Raw genomic sequence first — 24,107 nt, 5'->3', positions numbered from 1 at the left:
AAAATATCAAAAAATCAACTCGAGACTAGTTGGGAAACTTTGTTAAAACAATGGTCAAAATTATGGAAAAGTGGTTTTTTGACTCGCGTAAAAAAACTGTTATTCATAGAGAAAAAAGGTTTATACAAAAAAGGTAGGTATTAAATAAATCTGTAAAATAAGACAAGTCCAATTAAATTCCGATAATTTGTTTATGTGCAAGAGCTCAAAAATGGTCGAAATTGTCCACTTTTTTCAATTGCTAATAATTAATGCAATATTCATTGCAGACAGTTGTAATTCAGGATTTTTGAGGCTTTTTGCACCCTTAATAAGTAGTAAAAATTTCATCCCAAAACCTTCATTAGCTTGGCGTTGGCGGAATTTGTTATCTAAGAAGATGCTATTTTCTATTCATTTTTCCCAAGCTCACAGGCGTTGTAGGGTTTCGATCATTAGTTGTTTTTATACCTAAATAGTTGTATTGACATATACATTTACTGACAATTTAATTTTTCAAATTTAATTTGTTTATAAATTACTGAAAAAATGTTAATATTTATTAAATTGATATGCGCGCATGGTCCGTCTCGTTCTCCCCACTCGTTCGCTAGACCAAGTAATAGAACGCTTCGCCGCTATCTTCTTTTTCGCAATTAAATAGTTGAATTAATCTTAATGTTAATGCAGGACATGAAAATATAGCTCTTAATATATATTCTCTCCAAATTTCGGCTCTTAATATTAATAATTAAGGTCACTGCGATTAAATAAAAAAAAAAATTATCTCAGCTTCTAATCAACTTACGATTTTTTTTTAAAATTCGAAGAAAACTAAAGTATAGAGGTTACTATTTTATTCTATAATAATTACCTATCTTAACAATTTAATAAATATTAACATTTTTTCAGTCATTTTTAAACAAATTAATTTTGAAAAATTAAATTCTCAGTAAATGCATATGTCAATACAACTATTTAGATACAAAAACAACTAATAATCGAAACTCTACAATGCCTGTGAGCTTGGGAAAAATGAATTGAAAATAGCATCTTAGATAACGAATTCCGCCAATGCCAAACCAATGGAGCTTTCGGGCTGAAATTTTTACCACTTGTTAAGGGTGTAAAAAGCCTCAAGAATCCTGAATTACAAGTGTCTGCGATGAAAATTGCATTAATTATTAACAATTGAAAAAAACGGCAATTTTCGACCATTTTTGAGCTCTTGTGCATAAACAAATTATCGGAATTTAATCGGACTTTTCTCATTTTATAGGCTTATTTAATACCTACCTTTTTTGTATAAACTTTTTTTCGCTATCAATAATAGTTTTTTACGTGAGTCAAAAAACCACTTTTCCATAACTTTGACCACTGTTAAAACAAAGTTTCCCAACTAACCTCGAGTTGATTTTTTGATATTTTATTTATAACAGATTTCCGAACAATATTCCGCAGAGAAACTTCTAATAGTATTTTTTTCCCGAAACAGGCTCTTTGATGATTATAATGACTGGGCTATATATCAACAAATCAAGTTTGTGTCGATTTTTTTTACTTCATATTTAGTAAAAATATATTTATTTATTTTCCATTATAATGTGTGCTACATGTTTGTGTGGTTAATTGTTCTAGGAGACGAAAATTCAAATAGAAGAGTAAACAGTGCACCAATGAGAACTTCACAGGTAAAAATAAATAATCTGGTTCAAGGTTCAAGTTCATGTTTCATTTAATTATTGCATTTCATAATTTCTGCATTATTTTTTTTTAATGTATACGTTCATTTTCAGATGGACCCTTTGAAAGTAATTTATTGTGCAGTAAGTACTTGCCCAAATAATTATGGATTAACGCCCGGCAAAGGAAAATTCCCTAATCCATCGGAAGATCCTGAAAGATTTGATATTTGGCTTCAACTGATAGACAATGCGGCACTGAAAGATCTTTCTCCTAAGGAGGTATATGAAAAGTATATGGTTTGTATGAAGCATTTTGAACCACAGTTTTATATGAAGGATGGAAAAGTAGCTAATTTAAGTAAAGAAGCTGTACCGACTAAATTTCTATCAGGTAACATTTTGTTAAAGGTTAATTTAAGAATCTTTTATGAGCAGTAGGTATATTATTGATTGATTATTTCTCATAAATGACTTCTCTATTGTCCCAAATTTTTTAAAATTATATTTGTTTCAGCTGATATTTCGTGGTTTGTGACTTCAGAATATTACAAAACCAGGATACAAAAATATATGGACAAAACTGACAGCCGTAAGTTTCTTTTTTTATTTCTTATGTTGCGAAAATAGGGGTACCAACAACAGCCAATAGTAATGGGAAGCTGTTTAAGTATAAGTCACCGATTTCGGTCAAGTATACTTAGTTTTTCATGTGCCAAAATTTTTTGTCATTTTAAACTGAAATCACAATGTTGAATTTTCGACAGCAGCCAGGTTGTGCACATGTTCAGTGCTGTTCGGCGACATTTGTTTGTTGGTATTTCGTGATATTACTTCACTTCCCGTATATAATTATATTACACAGTGTTTATGCATTCTCTACAGATTCTACACAATTTGCAGTTATTTTAAATGTGCAGTATCATATTCTATATATGAGCAGCAGAGATATTTAATAATGAGTTTAAGTCTAAATTAATTCAAATTTAAAATGAAATTGAATGTGAAATCTGAAATACCGCATCATACAGATTGTGTCCTGGTAGTAACTGTAGTCGTCTAGGTGCATCGAGTGTACGAAGTTGTTTGTTATACGTCAAATACTAATCTGGCGAGTTTGGTCGTGAATCAAAAACCACCTTCAAGAAACAAGTAAACAACAGTGGCACGTACAGAGGTAAAATGTACATATGCGGAATTTAAAAAATTAAATGGGATTTATAATAAATTACATTTAAAATAGATAGTTTATGAGAATAAAGGAATTTTTGTAGGAACAGAGTTGCTAGACGTGAACTGATCCTTTCATCCCATCATAATGCGTAAAGAAATTATTCAATTTCTAAACCCTTTAAAACCGTACTGCACTGGATCCCTTGACAGGCAATGATTTATTACTTTGCATCGAATATGACTATAGGCAGTATAAATCTACTACATTAGATTTAATTGCAATAGGATGTCAACACAAGAGTCTCACTCTACTAATAATAGTTACACCTAACTACAGGAAATTTTTAAAACTAATTTTTCAAAGTTAGCATGAGGTCTCAAAGACCCATTGGTCTGAAAATGGGAAATATGGTTTTATTTTTCGATGCTGCCATCAGCTGAATTTCCTTTAGAAAAGTTACATATTTTTTTATCAATTTGTAATACTGATGTAGTAGAAATGTTTATGTTTGTCAGAATTATAGAATCGATTGTGTATTTGTCTTTACAATTGTTAGAGTAGAAGTTCTAATCCAAACTTTCACAAATTGCGTTATCTGATATGGTAATTCAAAATTAAGTGTTTTGTATTTCCTTTTTTATTTTGTAGAAAATTAAAATTAAAAAAATTAGAAAATATGTATTAAATATTTTTATGCAAATTTGACAGAAATTAAGAAAAAATGGGATGTTTATTCGAATAAATAGAGAAATATTTGAGTAATTTACCTTATCTATGTATAATTATTTTTATATCTAAAAATACATATTTTTCTAATTAATTTTAAAATGCTCATTGAATGCTAAATATAACAATAAAACAGATTTTGAAATTAAAGAGAAGTATTTTTTTTTTTAGGAAAAATTGTAAATAATTAATATTTTTTTACGAGAATGTAAAAGTATATCCTAAAATCTGGGTTAGATGATAATGATGTATTTATTAACTGTTATTTTGACTATTATTCAAATGAAGCTATATATTCCATTTGACACAAAATAAACTATTGAAACTAGAAATAAGCTAATAAATAATGATCTGAATTTAAAAGTACCCTATTCAAATTTTTCTAATGTAATGTCTTACCTGTTGTACCAAAATTCAAATTTGTTTTTAACTACGGCCGGTCGCTTTGGACAAAAATTAACATGAAATATATCACAACATATTAATTAATGTATTTCTGTATATAAAAGATAGCTTCTTAAAGTGGTATCCTTTTCAAAAAATGAAATTAATAGGAAACCTCAAACACATTGATTAAACACTTATGATAATGACATATGTTATACTTATAAGGCCTTTGTTAAGCAAAAGATTTTAATTTCAGAACAAGCCTTCATCATCAAAAAATTTAATATTTATACTAGAACTGTGAATTAATTTTGTGGGATTTTTTTGGAAATTCAAAGTTTTGACGTGTAAAATGATGTACATTATTATTTTTTGTAGTAGTAGTATTGTCCATCATTAGCCACTACTTTTTCCCATCATTCTGCCAGCATATGGATTCTATATCAAAAGAACAACTCATCTTTTAATGATATCCACCATTTGATCCAACTGATCCCACAAAATACAGAGCATGAGCTTCGAACCATGAATATTCAGCCATGCTGTCGATGTTGATGCATGACCATGCAAACCTATCAATTTTCTACGCTTAGGATTATCATAGCATATCAATTTTTCAACATTAGTGACGATACGATGCAAAAAAACCCTTTCTTTTTTGCCATTGAAGCAATTGTTCAGATGTGAAAAATTGCCATTCAACATCTCTCATTTTTCATCTTGCATTTGACATGAATCTTAGTCGATTAATCCTCATCTTCAAACTTTTTCGGTTGATCAGGGTGTTCTTGGTCAACTGTATCGAAATCGCGACTTTTAAAATGTCGAAACCAATACTCACACATTTTTATCGATGTAGTACTTATATTCACCGTAACTTTCCAACAGCACTCAATAACTTTCAGCATCACTTTTCTTTGAATTAAACAGGAAATGTAAAACTTTCCGCAAATGGTGTTTTGTTGGCTCCTAATTTGACATCTTCGGAGCTGAGAAAAAATATGTTGTTTACACTTCAGCAAAATGAATAAAAAGTAATGCTTAATGTCAGAGCTTTGACATGAATATAGTTACAGAAGTGTCCGATGCGATATAGTACTACAAGTTGAAGGGTAAATCCCTCAAAATTCATTCACAGAACTAGTATTTAAATTAGATTAATGTGAATATTTTTTTTCTATTAAAATATTCCTTGTAAATTAGCATAATTCTTATGAAACTTGGTATTTTTCAGGTTTTCAAAAAGATAGCTGTCTTGTACATAAACAAGAGAAAAATAAAATGCGTACAGGTAGTATTAATTTAATTAGTTGATATTCGTTTAAATAAAAAAGTCTCAATTTCAGGAGAATCAGATACAACATGTGTTCTAGAGGAAGATGGAATTAGGTTCATAAATACAGGACATTATATACATGCAGTAAAACGTAAGTTAAAGTTCTAAATAAATTTATACTGTTGATATGGAGATATACGGATGTATGTATCTGTACCAATTTGCAACTATTTTCTAAAAGTTTCAAAAATTTTAAGGAAACAAAAATGGTGATCTAACTTTGGATCTATACCATGTTTTAAGGGATAATATCTATGACCATATAGAGAATTTTCAAAAAAGAATTTTGAACGAAATTTTTAAAATAAAAATTTGAAGTTAGGGTAGACTCCCTAAAGCTTGTATCAAACAATGCAATTTAGTTACAGTGACAAAATTGCGGGGATTTTGTTGCGGGAATAAAATTGCTAGCTTATTATCATACAATGGGGCAAAATTGCTGAAGTTTGTTTAGTTTGCAGTAGTGTTACCAACTGTGCATTGTTTAACATGTAAAATTTCTTGTAAGTATCTTGTAAACAATTATTTTTTATTCAAGCAAAACATTGCAATGGATGAAAATTTAAAAGTAAATTGTTGTATAGCTTTAATAGTGGTTTCAATGGTGTTACTAACAGCAGCCATGACCAACAGCCAACAACAGCTAGGTTGGTAATAAAAACAAATCACCATAAAAGTAACTAGAATCCATGCAATTTTGTTGCACGGAGTAGAGTATGTTCTAATTCATGTAATTCAGTTGCCTCGACAGAATTGCATATAGTCTGATAATAAAAAATTCATGGATTCTATAACGGCAACCAAATCCCTGCAACAAAATTTTACTGTCTGATACGGGCTTAAAATCTCCAAAAGGGTTGCAACTGATCAACTTGAGCGACAGATGATGAATAATCTCAGATATTTTTTGTTTCTTTTTCTTCATAGTTACATCTTTTTCAATTTTAGTTTGATACTAAGATTCCATTTTTGAAATTATATAATGCTGTTGCATTAAAATTTTGTGAAAAATAAGTGAACACCTGTGTGTTCATGCAGTAATGATTTTCAAGTTGCGATTAACGATTTTACGGTTTATGCGACAAAAATTCAACATTTGTTCATGCACATATGCGAATACTAGTTAGTTTTAAATTTCTTGTGTTACTTGCCTTGCCATGTCATGCCACAGGTCGCAGTCAGGAATTTTATAGATTCTTGGGCCACAGTAAACAAAATTAAACAACATAACCTAAACTCACAAAATATTTTTGTGATTACATACGCAGAACATTAGACAAGACATTCATTCATAAATAAACATTTTGCAACCATGAATGATGTGATCAATAACAGTGATTATCATTATGTTATTTGTTGTCAAGTGGGTAGAAGGCTTTGCTCTTCAATGTCACTGTCCATTTTTGTATTGATGAATATTGTAAATACTTGACAAGTTTTAAATAATTGAACGTTGAAAAAAGTGGGGTTGACTTATTTTTTAATTTGACGTACCTGTGTTGCAAACGTATAAATGAAGAAACTGGACGGACTGCACATACGCAGTTTGTTGAAATTATTACGATAATCGCAAAAAATAGAAACCGTTTCTATTTTCCCGTCCCCTATATTTAAATTATGCGATTCTGGCAATAAATTGAAATGAAGAAATTGATGTCAAAAATATTTATTTTAACCAATCAAATTGAAATCTGCAAATCACAATTCGCAAATCGCTACTGCATGAACTTACCTCAACTGTTTTCAATATTTGGAGGAGGCTATCCCTACTTTTTATTTCACAATTTTATTCAAAATTTTTAAATTTTTTTAAAATTCACACATTTCGCTGGTTTGCTCTATCATAAATCAACGCATAGTCATAAGGAACGTTTTCTTCATCGTATTGTCACTGGTGATTAAATAAATATGGTGTCTGTACATGAACATGAAACAGCGGAAAGAATGGTTAAGCCCCAAAAAATAAGCAACTCCGCGAATAAGACCAGAACTTCATCCACGAAAGACAATGTTATGCATCTCGTGGGATTGGAAAGGCATTCTTTATTAGGGGCTCTTACCTAACAATCAAACCGCCAACGCACAATTCTATGTCCAATAACTATTGTAACTTCATTCAACAAAAAAGATCTGATCGTCGATATGTTGTTCTTTTGCAACATGACAATACGCGACCACATATTGGCCATTCGAGAGTTGAATTTGGAAGTCCTTCCCCACCCGCTTACTCTCCTGATCTCTCTTCTTTTGTTTTTCACCTTTTCCACTCTTTGTCAATCTCCTTATGCGGTGTTTCTTTTAACAATGACAATAAGTTAAAAGCTAGGTTGGATGAGTTTTTCGAGTCGAATATGGAGGATTTCTACAGAAGGGGCGTCGAGAAACCTTATTGAACATTGGCAGAATACATTACTCAACCTATTGATAATTCTAGAGTTAAGTATAAAATATCTTAATTTCAAAAAAAAACTAACTAGGTCCACTTTTTTTTGATTTTTTTTCTATCAGACGCTATACATCGTTATTTTTTTTGCAAAATTTACCAAATATTAATGATATGAATGTTTATTCTTTATGAAAGCTAAAACAAATTAAGAGCACTAATAGGATACTTTTAACGGTTTAAATGTTGTAAATGTTCAACAAGAACTGGTGTCGCACTTAAATGTGATACAAGCCTGTAGCTTCTTGGTTTTTTGACCAATTTAATTTTGTTTTTCTTTAGAATGTAGGATAATAAAAACTATCTAATATAATGCTGCTGTTTTTATTAATGCAATTCACGGCCAAGTAAGACGTGTTTTTTTGATGTCAAAGCAGCTAATTGGTATTCTCATTCAGCATCCCTTAAAATGTCTTATCACCATGTTTCATCAAATTCGATACATCTTCAGACGAGTACTAGTTGGGCATGTATTGCATTAATAAAAAACAGCAGTATCACAGTCAGATAGTTTTTTTACCCTACATTTCATAAAAAAAAAATTGTTTAATCAGCCAAAAAATAAAGAGGTTACAGGCTTGTATGTCGTGAAATGTATCACGACATCATGAAGTGCTCGCCTGAAGATGTATTATCGATTTTGATGAAACTTGGTAAGACGTTTTAATCGATGCTGAATAAGAATACATAATCTGTTTTTGGGAAAAAAAATCGCTAATACCAATCAACTATTTTGATGTCAAGAAAACGCGTCCTAGTTGGCCGTGAATTGCATTAATAAAAACGGCAGTATCACAGTTAGAGTTTTTTTACCTTACATTTCCAAATAAAAATTTTTGAAATAGGCCAAAAAAATAAAGAAGTTACAGGCTTTTATCATATTTAAGCACGACACCCTGTATATATTTTTACTGGTTGAAAATTGATAAAAAGCTCTCTGGCATTTTAACTTTTTAGTTTTGATTGAAAACCAGTGTTGTCGTTAGTGTGTTGTATGCATTCCCAAGTTGTTTGGAGATCACAATCACTTGGCTTGTTACAAGCAGACATGAGAAATATTTTTTAATTCATAAATAAAAATATTCTCTAATGGTCACCGTATAATTTATGAAATTATCAAATTTTGTTAAACATTTACATGGAAGATATTGAAAAAAATTGGAAATGGCAATTATTGAAAAATGAAAATTGTTGCCTTTAATCTACCTGGAAAATCTGGAAATGTCAGATCTTTTAGATCAACATTTAGACATCCTGATTATATTGTTTTCTCATTATTTCAGAGCCTAATTCAAAAAGAAAATTTCCATATGAAGTGTACAAGTTTTTCAAGTCAGGATATGGATTAACTGATGACATAGCAATCGGAGAAAATATCAAGATTCACACAGCAATAATAATCGACGACAATGATGAATCTGAAAGACAGGTGTTGCAGCAGTTACTAGACAAAAGGAAAAGAATTTGAGTTGTTCGTTATTATATAAAACCATTATAATAAACTTAAACTTTCTAATGTATATACATTTTTTTAAATAAAATTAAATTCCTAAGTTTAGAATAAATTAATTCCTCTTCTTCTTCTTATCTTTTTCAGGCAAAAGACCCATCGATTTTTGATAATCTTGAATTAGTTTCTCCTGAACTTCAGGCAAACAAGGAATATACTTGCTATATTCCATGCTATATTCACCTTTTCCTTGGGTAAATGATCTTAGTTCCCCGACATATCCAAACATGTCGTTCAAAGGAACTTCCGCGTGGATCGTTACCCAACCTTCGGTACCTTCAGTGCCAGTTACTATACCGTGCCTTTTGTTCAGTTGCGCCATGACAGCTCCTTGAAATTCATCAGGGGTTGTAACTTCAACAGACATGATAGGTTCTAGAATTTGCCAGGCACCATTTTCAAATACTGAAAGGAAACACAATAATTAACACAAAAAAAATAATAAAAATTAGCTGTAAATATAATTCCCTAAAATACTGTACTGTATATTAACAGATATCTATCTAGAGTTGGAAAGAGGGAAGAAGTGAAGGAAAATACTTAAAAAGTGTCATGTTCAAAAGTATACAAATATTTGAAAAAAGTCAACATTAGGGATTGCAATCGATCAGCGTTTTCGATCCGGATGGATTTTTGCTATACCAACACAATTCCAGTTGGATCCACCATGGATCCAGCATTTTGTCCATTTTTTGAAGAAACTAAAAAATTTTTTCAAAAAATACTCAAAACTTATTTTTTTAACTAGTCCGTTACAAATCAATAAAACTTCGTAAACATATAGGCAATAAACTTAACTTTGATTTGGTTTAGCACCTGAGATCGAGACAATGAAGTTTAAATGTTTAATTAGTATAATGTACTGTAATGTAATCTATAAATTGTACAATATTAAAGGTAACTAATTTTCGTAAATCGTAAAGAAATTTTTGTAAAATCCTTAGTTTCTGAGAAAAAAATTATTGAAGTTGTAGTGCTTTCAACCATTACATCGCTGGACAGCTGTAGTCTCTAGTCATTTGCAATACGCGTGGAGAGCCACATGGCCTCAGCAACTCCGAATACTGAAATCCGATTTTAGTATTTGCGATAGTGTTTACATTAGTTTTTCAAGTGTCAAAAATGGCTTACGTGTATAGCAACTCGGAGTTGAAACAACTCGTTTTAATTTATGGTGAAGCAAGACAACCTTTGTATTAGTTCATAGAAACTGAGTAAGACGGGCCCAAATGTGTTTACACGTCAGTGGACAAACAGTTGCTGTAACATCAGGTATGTCAAATTATTTTATTAATTACAACCACAAATTAATTATATTAATTAATAATAACAATAGTGGCAAAAGCAGTTGAATTTGCTGATATAAAATAGGTGCTATAAAATTCTATTTATTAATTTCCTTGCGAATTTCTTTCAAGTTTTTGTTTGTTTTTATCAATTAAATGAAAGGGTTAGAGATGTGGTATAGAGAAGGGTGTAGTACATGCCACGAGTTTGAGTAGTAGTAGTAGTAAAGGGGCGGCCTCAGCCTGACAATTAGGCCACGAGTGGGCCCTTTTTGCCTACCCCACCGTCCCATCACCTAACCACTCTCTGCCTCAATTCCTATTAAGCTTAAATGCCTCCTAAGTCTGCAGTGGCCTGTCAGAACCCCCACCATTTGGTTTAGGGCTCATCGACTGAGGCTTAGCAGCCATCTCGTCTTGGATTTGCTAGGTCCATGTATAAAACTATGTGCCTGCCTACATCCTCTATTTCTCCTCCAATTCTGACCTAAAGTTTGATAGGCCCATTTATTGAGGGCCCCACTAATACTGCCTCGTGTGATACCTAAGATTGGTTCAAGTCCCTGTCCAGGTCCCCTGGACCCAAGACGAGCTAATTGATTCGCCCTCTCGTTACCAGGGATACCCATATGGCCTGGGACCCAAACCAACTCTACTTCTCTTCGTCTGGCCAATGATTCTAGAGCGTCTCCACATTCCTGGACAAGGGCAGACCTAGTCCTCGGGGCGCTAATCGCTCTGAGCACGGCCTGACTGTCGGAGCAGATAAAAATCTTCTCTGCACAATTCCTTACCTCCTCCTTGCTTGCTACCATCAAAATAGCAAAAACCTCAGCCTGGGAGACTGTAGCATACATACCCAGTGAAAAGCTTTCCTGGACGCCGCTGCCTTCCAGATAAATTCTTGCTCCTGAAATCTCGTCTTCTACCCGAGATCCATCAGTATAGCATATTAGGGATCCCGGGGAGAACATATCACCATCCTGCTTCCAATGCTCTCTCGAGGGGAAAGTGGTGACATACTTCCTTCTTAATCTAAGCCGGTCCTCTGCTTCCGTAACCTTCATGGCGGACATTGGGATGTCCCTCTCCGCCCTGGTCTTGCGTCCTTTCGCTCTCCAACCGCCGGCGTCCCTTATCCTAAGGTATGCCGTCATCGCCTCCTTCATAATCCATGTAGGAAGGGTCGGCAGCCCCAGAAGGACCTCTAACGCGGCCGTTGGGGTTGTCCTCATTGTCCCTGTGATACCTAAGCAGGCAAGTCTCTGGATTCTCACCAACTTCCTGGCTACCATCACCCGGTCCACACACGGCCACCAGACCAGGGCCCCATACTGCAGCCTCGGCCTGACCACCGCCGTGTACACCCAGTGAAGCACCCTTGGATTGAGTCCCCAGTTTTTGCCAACTACCTTCCTTAACTGCCAGAGGGTTGCCACTGATTTCCGGGTAATCCTCTCAACCTGTGGCCTCCATGACAGTTTGCTGTCCAGGATTACCCCCAAGTATTTGACTTCCCTGACCAAAGTCAGGGGCCTCCCATACATGGTTGGAGCCCTGAAATCACCTATCTTCCTTCTCCTTGTAAATAGGATCATCTCTGTCTTCTTTGAGTTGACTGAGAGCCCCATCTGTTCGCATCACCTCTCTATGATCCTACAGGCTCCCTGCATTCTGTCGCATACCACTTCCAAAAACCGGCCCGCGACTAGAACCACGCCATCATTGACATAAGCCTGGGCATCACTGTATCCCTTCAAGGTTAGGCGTTCCAGGAGATCGTTCATCACTAGGCACCATAGAAGTGGGGAGAGGCAGCTGCCTTGAGGGCATCCCCCCCCTCTCCCAGGTCCCTACGACAGTCCCCCATGGCTGCACTAACCTTCCTTTCCTTCAATGCCGAACTCACTCACGAGTTTGACTAACTAATATAAACTTTTGTTCCGTTCGAGCGCGAGTATTTAGAAATTTTTTATTTGCCGATCCACATTGCTGAATGAGGTATCCAGCAAATGCAATCCTTAGCCAATATGTACTAAAAATTTATTATGGTTTGATTGTGTCAAGAGACTTAAGGGGGAATATCTTAGAAAACATTTTTTTTCTATCATAAAGTTTGTGGTCTTATTAATATTGTGTGTAAATTTCATATTGAAATTCCAACAATTGTGGAAGTTACGGGCAATTTACGGAATGTGGTTGAGCGGCCGACCACCCGTTGCGCTGTCTCACCCAGACTATTTTGTCTAGGTTTAGCAGGTATGGAAGGTTTGGACCCTTTGTGAATTCCAAGTGTTCACTAGCTAGTAGCAGTGAGCAACCTTTATTATTTTGTAGTAAAGGTAGGAAGAAACGCTAATTAGCATTGCNGGTATGTCAAATTATTTTATTAATTACAACCACAAATTAATTTTATTAATTAATAATAACAATAGTGGTAAAAGCAGTGGAATTTGCTGATATAAAATAGGTGCTATAAAATTATATTTATTAATTTCCTTGCGAAATTCTTTCAAGTTTTTGTTTTTGTCAATTAAATGAAAGGGTTAAAGATGCGGTATAGAGAGGGGTGTAGCACATGCCACGAGTTTGACTAGTAGTAGTAGTAGTAAAGGGGTGACCTCAGCCTGGCAATTAGGCCACGAGTGGGCCCTTTTTGCCTACCCCACCGTCCCATCACCTAACCACTCTCTCACCTCAACCCCCTTGCAACTCTTCAGCACCAAAGACTTTATGTCTTATTCTCCCAAAGGCTGCACACTGTCTCAGAAGGTGGACAAGGGTGTCCTCCCCTTCGCCACATTTCGGGCATAGAGGGTCCTCCTCAATTCCTATTAAGCTTAAATGCCTCCTAAGTCTGCAGTGGCCTGTCAGAACCCCCACCATTTGGTTTAGGGCTCTTCGACTGAGGCTTAGCAGCCATCTCGTCTTGGATTTGCTAGGTCCATGTATAAAACTATGGGCCTGCCTACATCTTCTATTTCTCCTCCAATTCTGACCTAAAGTTTGATAGGCCTATTTATTGAGCGCCCCATTAATACTGCCTCGTGTGATACCTAAGATTGGTTCAGGTCCCTTGGACCAGATTAAATTTGAGGTCAAATGAAAATTTGTAAGAAATATAAATTTTTTCTGGACCTCGTTAAACATTTTTAAAAGTATCCGGACCCCACCTAAAATTACTTGCCGACCCCTGCTCTAGAGCGTCTCCACATTCATGGACAAGGGCAGACCTAGTCCTCAGGGAGCTAACCGCTCTGAGCACGGCCTGACTGTTGGAGCAGATAAAAATCTTCTCTGCACAATTCCTTACCTCCTCCTTGCTTGCTACCATCAAAATAGCAAAAACCTCGGCCTGGAAGACTGTAGCATACATACCCAGTGAAAAGCTTTCCTGGATGCCGCTGCCTTCCAGATAAATTCCTGCTCCTGAAAATTCGTCTTCTACCCGAGATCCATCAGTATAGCATATTAGGGATCCCGGCGAAAACATATCACCATCCTGCTTCCACTGCTCTCTCGAGGGGAAGTGGTGACATACTTCCTTCCTAACCTAAGCCGGTCCTCTGTTTCCGTAACCTTCATGGCGGACATTGGGATGTCCCTCTACGCCCTGAGGGCCATGGCAGCATGGCCCCAATGCATCCTTTCGCTCTCCAACCGCCGGCGTCCCTTATCTTAAGGTATGCCGCCATCGCCTCCCTCATAATCCATGTAGGAAGGGTCGGCAGCCCCAGAAGGACCTCTAACGCGGCCGTTGGGGTCGTCCCCATTGTTTCTGTGATACCTAAGCAGGCAAGTCTCTGGATTCTCACCAACTTCCTGGCTACCGTCACCCGGTCCACACACGGCCACCAGACCAAGGCCCCATAGACCGTCCATCACTAGGCACCATAGAAGCGGGGAGAGGCAGCTGCCTTGAGGGCATCCCCCCCACTCCCAGGTCCCTACGACAGTCCCCCATGGCTGCACTAACCTTCCTTTCCTTCAATGCCGAACTCACCCACAAGTTTGACTAACCGGCAAGTTGCTCGCACCGAGCGGTAGCGATCCTAACAAAACGGCAATATAGACTTTTGTTACTTTTTTTATTTGCCGATCCACATTGCTGAATGAGGGTATCCAGCAAATGCAATCCTTAGTCAATAAGTGCTAAAAATTTATTATGGTTTGATCGTGTCGAGAGTCTTAAGGGGGAATATCTTAGAAAACATTTTTTTTCTATCATAAAATTTGTGGTCTTATTAATATTGTGTGTAAATTTCATATTGAAATTCCAACAATTGTGGAAGTTATGGGCAATTTACGGAATGTGGTTGAGCGGCCGACCACCCGTTGCGCTGTCTCACCCAGACTATTTTGTCTAGCAGATATGAAGGATTTGGACCCTTTGTGAATTCCAAGTGTTCACTAGCTAGTAGCAGTGAGCAACCTTTATTATTTTGTAGTAAAGGTAGGAAGAAACGCTAATTAGCATTGCGAGATCAAAGATATGGAAGGATTCAATGAAGGCTGTTACAGATCGCTGCAGAAGATGCTGTCAGTGCTGCGGAGGGCCTACTCTATAGTCCAGGAATCACAGATTAACGGTAAAGTAGAAAAAAGTTTTCTCAATATAATCTACTGTAACAAGTAGAAATTGAAATACAATAAATAATGACATGTTAGATAGATGGTGACAAAATAGTGAAGATGATTTATTTGACAGCGGGATGAAATTTGACAATGTAATATAATAGTAAAAGTAAAATGAAATATCTGTATAGAGGAATCAAAAGTGTCTATAAAAGAAAGCAATGTAGTTAAAAAAAAGGAATTAAAAGGTATTAAATTTGGTAAAGTAAAATTGTATAAATTAATAAAGGTATATGATTGGTTGATATTGAATACGATATATCCAAAATGATTGTAAGTAGAGATAAGAGTGCGGTGAAAGGAAAAAGAAAACAGTGGTTATCTAGGAGACGAAAAATAAATAGTGAGAGGAGAATTAAGAAAGGAAAAGTCAAATTGGAAGATATTAAAATTGGAGCCATTAAAATAAGTTGAAAATCAAAAGAATTGAAAAAAATTACTGAAGATTAAAAAAGGAATCCCATAAAATAACAAGAAAAGAGCAAGTATTGAAGAGAGGAAGAGTGGCAGAGTAAAGCACAGCAAAGAATTCAGCACAGCGACAGTGTGGGACAGTTAAAAACAAATAAGAAAGAAGCAAACAGGAAGAGTCAAGAAATATGAAATAATTTATTCGGCATAGAGGCAAGTTGGTTTAAATCGAAACTGACAGAAAAACCAAGCAAATTACAATACTGTCAGGTAATTAAAATATTATTTTCATTGTCGTAGACAAATAGAAAAGGAAAAGGCCAGGAGTAGCAATCTAAGGAGGAGAGTAGCAAATAGAAGGAAGAATAGACAAATTGGAGGAGAGTTCAAAAACGGAAAGGAAGGAGAAGACAGAAAGGACATCACGAGTAAGAAAACACAGACAAATAGACAACAAAGTGTAGGATAGGTAGTAGTAGTAGTAAAGGGGCGGCCTCAGCCTGGCAATTAGGCCACAAGTGGGCCCTTTTTGCCTACCCCGCCGTCCCATCACCTAACCACCCTCTGCCTCTGACCCTCCTCGAACCTACCCAACACCCTAATGAACGCCAGGATTTTGGTCCATGGAAGGTCTCTCACCTCAACCCCTTGCAGCTCTTCAGCATCAAAGACTTTATGTCTTATTTTCCCAAAGGCTGCAAACTGTCCCAGAAGGTGGACAGGGGTGTCCTCCCCTTTGCCACATTTCGGGCATAGAGGGTCCTCCTCAATTCCTATTAAGCTTAAAAGCCTCCTAAGTCTGCAGTGGCCTGTCAGAACCCCCACCATTTGGTTCAGGGCTCTTCGACTGAGGCTCAGCAGCCATCTTGTCTTGGATTTGCTAGGTCCATGTATAAAACTATGGGCCTGCCTGCATCCTCTATTTCTGCTCGAGTCCTGACCTAAAGTTTGATAGGCCCACTTATTGAGGGCCCCATTAATGCTGCCTCGTGTGATACCCAAGATTGGTTCAGGTCCCTGTCCAGGTCCCCTGGACCCAAGACAAGCTAATTGATCCTCCCTCTCGTTACCAGGGATGCCCCTATGGCCTGGGACCCAAACCAACTCTACTTTCTTTTCGTCTGGCCAATGACTCTAGAGCGTCTCCACATTCTTGGACAAGGGCAGACCTAGTCCTCGGGGAGCTAACCGCTCTGAGCGCGGCCTGATTGTCGGAGCAGATAAAAATCTTCTCCTCTGCACAATTCCTTACCTCCTCCTTGCTTGCTACCATCAAAATAGCAAAAACCTCAGCCTGGAAGACTGTAGCATACATACCCAGTGAAAAGCTTTCCTGGATGCCACTGCCTTCCAGATAAATTCCTGCTCCTGAAAACTCGTCTTCTACCCGAGATCCATCAGTATAGCACACTAGGGATCCCAGGGAGAACATATCACCATCCTGCTTCCACTGCTCTCTCGAGGGGAAAGTGGTGACATACTTCCTTCCTAACCTAAGCCGGTCCTCTGCTTCCGTAACCCTCATGGTGGATATTGGGATGTCCCTCTCCGCCCTGAGGGCCACGGCAGCATGGCCCTCAGTGCGTCCTTTAGCTCTCCAACCGCCGGCGTCCCTTATCCTAAGGTATGCCGCCATCGCCTCCCTCATAATCCATGTAGGAAGGTTCGGCAGCCCCAGAAGGACCTCTAACGTGGCCGTTGGGGTCGTCCTCATTGCCCCTGTAATACCTAAGCAGGCAAGTCTCTGGATTCTCACCAACTTCCTGGCTACCGTCACCCGGTCCACACACGGCCACTAGACCAAGGCCCCATACTGTAGCTTCGGCCTGACCACCGCCGTGTACACCCAGTGAAGCACCCTGTGTAGCATAGGTAATCATAACCAAAAATTGTATAGAATAAGGAATTAGAATTTAGTTCTTAGGGTAGATAGGGATCTAGAAAAGATTGTTATAAATTGTTAACTGTTGGGATAATACACAAAGTTCAAACTCAATTAAGCATTCTTATTTTTTTTTTTTAAAACAAAGAAACAAAATTTTTTTTTAAATAAATTTCAATAGCTTTTGAACCAACTACTGAGATTTCAAGTGCTCGATAAAATTTTTTTATCATTCAATTATAGTTTGAGAATAATTTAAAAAAAATTATATAAAAAATAAAGTTATCTTTAAAGACTAAAAATCAAAATTAAGTGTGATATTAAAAGAGCTTGTTTGGGGTAAGTACAGAATATAATTTTTATAGATTTTAAGAATACTATAAAAAAAATCAAAATTTAAACAATTTAATACATTTCACATATAAACTTGATCTTTATAATACTATAAATTGGCTATAACATTAAATTTTTCATTTCATTACAAATATCAAACACAATTAAATTATCATCAATATAACACAAAATTTAATAATTATTTATAGTATTATAATACATATATCGATTTTTCAAAAAAATTTCTATTGATTTCTATAAGTATTTCGGCTGTTATAAGAGAGATCAAAGAAATATTTGTACCACTTATATGATTTTTTCTGTACAATTCAACTGAATATACTATTTTTTTTTATTTAATATTTTCAGATAAATAAATACTAGTAAAGATTATTATTTTAAAATTTTTACTGCATTCAATTCCTTTTTTAATTTCTTTCTTTTCCAACACCATACTATAATCTATAAACTGGCTTTTCTATGTATTAAAAATTCATGCTGAAAACTCTGAATATGTAAATTCCAACTTAGAATTCGTTGATAAATTCTATATAATTTATGGGGTTTCCAAGGTATTCCTCAAAATAATTTTAACATTTTCAATTTTAACACCCTGTACCTCGAAAATGCAACATTTTTCAACAAAATCTTATTTGGCCTATTAGTAATTGAATACCCTGTACATACATTGGCCCACTTAAAACTACAATTATGTGCATTTGAACGCTAGCAGAATCTTAACTTTTATTCCATATAATAAAAAAAATGTTCCTCCCTCTTCAATTTCATCTGTAGACACACTATATTTAGTATAATTACCTTGTTTTATGGCGCCTTGAGCAGCAAGGAAGAATGCAAGTTCACTGGAGTCGACCATGTGATGGGCACCATCTTGAAGTCTGAATTTTAATCCTGACAATTTGTGACCTGCTAACAACCCTTTTTCAGCCATGGCCAAATACCCTTTCCGAACCCCAGGAATAAACTGTTTAGGTACGTTTGTACCAACAGTTTCGTCTGTGAATTCTAGTAGTGTATTTTTATTTGGTGGCAAAGGTTCTAAGATTCCTGTTACTCTAGCATATTGCCCTTGTCCCCCGGATTGTTTTTTATGTAAGTAATCAAATTCACAAGGTGAAACGAGTGTCTCTCTAAAGGCTACTTTGGGCTTGCCTAAGTTCACAGGACAACCATATTCTCTTTCCATTCTTTGAGCATAAATTTCCAAATGCAATTCTCCCATACCAGATACAATGGTTTCTTTATTATCATTATCAAAGAAAAAATGGAAAGTTGGATCTTCTTTGGTAAACCTGGCAATGGCCTTTGAAAAATTATCTCTATCTTTCGAATTTGCGGGGCTAATAGCCATTGATACAACAGGGTCTGGTACATAGATTGATTCTAGAGATATTTCAGACTTGGGGTCAGTTACGAAAGTATCACCACTGGCACAGTCAACTCCAAATAAAGCAAATATATCACCTGCATAGACTTCGTTAACGTCTTCCATGTTATTTGAGTGTAAACGAACTAGCCTTGCAATTTTTACCTTACGCTGCGTTCGAACATTGTAGATGGTGTCTCCTACAAAAAGAATTAAAAATTAATGACAAGTCTACTTGGTAAGACAAAATTTCAAAGACTTTCGCTGCTTGTGAGGACTAAATTTTATAACCGCATCAGTTTTTGACTGTTTTTGATGTTATTAATAGCTTTAGACAACTTAAAAAAACCCAATTTGAGCTCTGGTATTATATTATTTCTTCATATTTGTTTCGATGCCTTCCAAAAATATACAGGGTGTCCCGTTCATGTTTCAAAAAAACTTGTTTGTAAGTTCCTCATGGAAAAATAATAGGGGTAGTTCATGTAAAGTTTTTTTCTTAGACGCCCTGTTTTCGAGATACAGTGTGTTGAAATTATTACTTTCCAAATGATTTTTCTTAATTATCTTTAAATCGGTTAAAGATAAAAAATGTCAAAATTTGTACACGAGTAAACATCAACTGTGCGTTAAGAATAAAGCTCAAACGGTTTCTAATTGAAGGGGTACAATCGAAAAAAAATATGTTAAAAGTAAAAATTTATTACATTTCTAAACAGTTTTGTAAACTCTAAACCATGTTACAAAAAAAAGGTATACTTGTCGAAATTCGGTAGCATGTATCATTTTCGAGAAAAATGAAGTTGCATAGAAGGAAATGGGGGGCAATTTCAGTATCTACTGTAGTATTTTGAGTTTGCACATTTATTTAATTTTGCATCTGTTTTGTTCTGTATGTCTCCGAGTTTGTTTCTTAGTATTTTTCTGTTTTTATAATTTTTTTAAGCATTCATGTCCATCAACAATTCAGTTCATTCAACAATTGTTTATTTTAGTAATGGTAGTGTAGTAGTTTACAAAATCTAAAATTAGTAAATAATAGGTAATTAATTACCATAATCTGTTTATTTTGATTTACCTTTTTAAATGTTAGTTTACAACAAACTGAAACTTAAAATAAATTTTAATTTTTTTTTAGTTAATAAAATGTTTTACAATTTAACTGTTCCATGTGATATGTAAGAAATTAAAGTTATAGTCTTAAATGCAAATACTGTTGGTAGCTCAATGTCCTCAGCTCATTCAATGGTAAGGTCCTCTTTCAATTTAATATTTTGTTAATGTACTTGTGCCGCTTTATGTGAGCAAAAAAAATTCAACTTCATTTTTTTCGAAAATAGTACATGTTACTGAATTTCGACAAGTATACCTTTTTTTTGTAGTATCCTTTAGAGTTTACAGAACCATTTAGAAATGTAATAAATTTTTACTTTTAACATATTTTTTCTTCGATTGTACCCCTTCAATTACCTGTATCGGTGATACTGCTTTTCAGAAAGAAACCGTTTGCACATTATTGTTAACGCACAGTTGATGTTTACTCGTGTACAAATTTTAACATTTTTATCTTAAGCCGATTTAAAGACAATTAAGGAAAACCATTTGGAAAATAACAACTGCAACACACTGTATCTCGAAAACAGAGTGTCCAAGAAAAAAACGTTACATGAACTACCCCTATTATTTTCCCATGAGGAATTTGCACACAAGATTTTTTGAAACATGAACGGAACACTGTATATCAATTGAAGGATGGAAACAGTCAGATATAATAAATAAAATAATTTGAATACAACAAAAAAAAATGAATGAGTTAAAATATAAATACATGGAGAAAATAGGAACGAAAAAAATATTCTTTTAAATAGTTGTAGGAACATTTAAAAATGCCAATTCTGTTATTTTGACAATGATAATTATTATGGATGACTAGAAAATGGTGGGCAATCCCTCGGATTCAACAAAAATAATGCAACAAGTTTATACAGTGTGTTTCACTTAAAATCGGAACACCTCCGTATTTAGGATGGCTTTGGACGATTTCCAAACTTCTTTAAAAAACTTATTAGGCATTTTTGTAAGAAAGAAATGGATAGCATTTTCGATTTGATCACACCTCAAAACCCTAAATAAAAGTTTAATTATTATAGCTTTTACAGGGTGGTCACAAAATAGGTGCAAACTTTTAAAAAATTTCACTAATTGCAGTGTCTTGTATTAACAGTGAAAAATATTTTCAAGGTATTTTTCCACAATTTTATTAACCGTAGGTATATCCATGCAGTTTCATTGATTTCACTCATACAGGATGTTCACAATAAGCCAAATTATATATATTTTTTATTATAGCAGAAATGAATTTGTCAACGAAATATTTAAATATTACCATTTAGCCCAACAACATTTTGTATGCACTGTTTAATTTGTCTCCTCTTATTTCTAATAACTCTCCTCAACTGCTGTAGTGGATATAAAACGTAATTAAAAAAATTAATATTTTGCGCGATTTTATGTTATCGCATAATCGGGCCCTTCTTTTTTAACGTTAATCTAAACGCAGAGATTTTTCAGAATTTTTTAAATAATGATTTCTGAGATTTAGTACATGCACTTCCTCTTCATGTAAGACAGAACCTCTACCTTCAACTAGATGGAGCACCTATTCATCTAGTAGTAAGTCACTGGTTGAATGAGAAAATTTCCTGCGAAAGTAGATAGGTCGCAACAGTCCGTTAGTTGAGTGGGCGTCAGGGCTCCAGACTTGACGCCTCTTGATTTCTTTTTATGGGGAACTTTGAAAAATAAATTGTATAAAACAAGGCCCCAGAAGATTTATGTAATAGAATTAGACAAGCATGTCGACAAATAACACCACATCAGTTGAGGAGAGTTATTAGAAATAAGAGGAGATGAACTAAACAGTGGACTAATAGAAAACAGTAATATTTAAATTTTATTTTGTTGTGAAAGTCATTTCTGGCATAATAAAAAAAAAATATAATTTTGATGTCTTACTATGAGCACCCTGTATGAGTGAAATTAATAAAACTGCATGGAAAAATTAATTAAAATTATGAAAAAAAACCTTAAAAATATTTTACATTGTTAATAGAGGACACTGCAATGAGTGAAATTTTTCAAAGTTTGCACCTATTTTGTGGACCACCTGTAAAAGCTATAATAATGAAACTTTGTATTTAGGGTTTTGAGGTGTGATCAAATCGAAAATGCTATTCATTTCTTTCTTTAAAAAATGCCAAATGTGCTTTTTATTTTTAAGGGTTTTTTTCTTAATATTAGGCCTTAGAAAAGATCACGTCAAAAAATATGATATGAAAAAGTAGGCCTTTTTGAGTACTACCACATAAAAAAAGAATTTTGGAAATCGATCAACGCCATCCTAAATATGGAGGTGTTCAGACTTTAAGTGAAACACACTGTATATTTTTTTTATTCAAGCTCTATTCTAAAATTATACAAATTTAATGAGAAATAAAAAAAGTTACTAATGAAAAATTGATTTCAACTCTTAACATCAAGAGCTAATAACTCTACAGGATGAATTCGAATAAAAAAATATATATGTATATATTTTTGATATTTTTGTAGGGACTATCCTAGGGACTAGGGTTCTTTATGTAGCAAAATATATAAGGTAAAAGCACCAGTAGTTGACACCCATAAGGTCTTAAATAAAAGACAAAATTTTCATTTATAATAAATTTCAAATTATGTATACACTTACTTTTTTAAATCATATGGTTTTATTTGAAGTTTGTAGAATTTTTTAGAATATTGATATCTCTGAAAGTGCTACAAAGAATAATTTTGTTTTTTTATTAAAAAAATATTGTAATTTTTCCAATAGTTGACATGTTAGTTTTTACTAAAATTCAGTACTTGACACTATTAACAACCTGTAAATGGCAGATGTAATAGAAAAGAATAAAAGCAAAAATAAATAATAAATGAACTATTGTATAAGAAATATTTAGTTGTTTCTGTATAGGCTGAGACCTAAACCTATTTTAAAAGGAAACGAAACTAAAAAAATCACGGAATGAATATGTAATCATTTATTAAGTTAATAAAAATATAGGACAGAATCCGTGCAAGATATTATCAGTTTATCCTTCAACATCTAAAGGTTCGCCAAAATTATATTTAAGTCTATCTCCACTGGCAGCCATCGTAGGGAATTTTAATTTTTTTATTATTTGAGAAAGTTTTATAACGCTTATGTCACTTTCATTTAATTTAAACCATTTGTCTTCTTCTGAACAACGTTTCATACCAACTACTTCAGCCTCATTTTCTGGTAGGATCTCTTGAATAACGCATACATATTTATGATTCATTTTCCTACCTGGGAAAGAGGCAAGAATATAATCACCTTCTTTAAACTTGTTTTCGACATCATTTTCTTCAATTAATGAAGAAGTTATAATGCTGACATCATCTGTGCTCGTATCTGATGGCACCCACTCTTCTTCTGACTCAAATGAACTAAAGCTCATTTTTCTTTTCTTTGACCTTTTCTTATTCTTAATTTTGTTCTGACTTTTCTCCAACATTAACTTCTCACGTTGTGCCTTTTTCTCTTTTCTCTCTTCTAATCTAGCCTTCTTTTCCTTCTTTTCTCGGCTTCTTTTTTTTGATGATAAATTTGCCACTGTTTCGCGGTAGCCACCGCAGGTACTTTTTCTTTTTTGATATATTTTTTCTTTGAAATTTTAGGTTCTGGCCAAAAAAGAATCTTTTTAAATGGAGATGGTACTGTTACTTATTAGAATCTGCTATTGAAGATGATGAATTTGTTAGGTTTGTTATAACGAGCGTTCAAATAAAAACGTGGTCAAGTTGGTTCTGAAAATTTGGACGTAGGGCGTAGCGTATATTTTACCGAAAGCTACATCATCTGTCAAAGCGCTATATC

General features: G+C 34.6%; 2 protein-coding genes across 2 annotated transcripts in view; one reads left to right on the top strand and one right to left on the bottom strand.

Annotated features, from left to right (window-relative positions):
- LOC108914377 overlaps window positions 1-9,280 on the top strand; it is a 44,074-nt gene extending 34,794 nt beyond the window's left edge. The window contains exons 12-17 of the mRNA XM_023456354.1: window positions 1,618-1,670; window positions 1,776-2,055; window positions 2,179-2,253; window positions 5,183-5,239; window positions 5,295-5,375; window positions 9,011-9,280. Of these exons, the coding sequence (XP_023312122.1) occupies window positions 1,618-1,670; window positions 1,776-2,055; window positions 2,179-2,253; window positions 5,183-5,239; window positions 5,295-5,375; window positions 9,011-9,195 (731 nt within the window). The 3' untranslated portion in view covers window positions 9,196-9,280. The remainder of the gene's footprint in view (window positions 1-1,617; window positions 1,671-1,775; window positions 2,056-2,178; window positions 2,254-5,182; window positions 5,240-5,294; window positions 5,376-9,010) is intronic.
- The window catches only part of LOC108914378 (elongation factor G, mitochondrial), a 21,141-nt gene continuing 6,227 nt past the window's right edge, over window positions 9,194-24,107 (bottom strand). The window contains exons 4-5 of the mRNA XM_018720189.1: window positions 18,604-19,371; window positions 9,194-9,642 (exon numbers count right to left, since the gene is read on the bottom strand). Coding sequence (XP_018575705.1) covers window positions 9,293-9,642; window positions 18,604-19,371 — 1,118 coding nt within the window. The 3' untranslated portion in view covers window positions 9,194-9,292. The remainder of the gene's footprint in view (window positions 9,643-18,603; window positions 19,372-24,107) is intronic.

This window comes from Anoplophora glabripennis, unplaced genomic scaffold (genome assembly GCF_000390285.2).
Source record: "Anoplophora glabripennis isolate ALB-LARVAE unplaced genomic scaffold, Agla_2.0 scaffold1402, whole genome shotgun sequence".
In the NCBI taxonomy this organism is placed as follows: Eukaryota; Metazoa; Arthropoda; class Insecta; order Coleoptera; family Cerambycidae; genus Anoplophora; species Anoplophora glabripennis.
The sequence above is the reverse complement of the archived record's forward strand: the minus strand, read 5'-3'. Positions and strand labels throughout refer to the sequence as shown.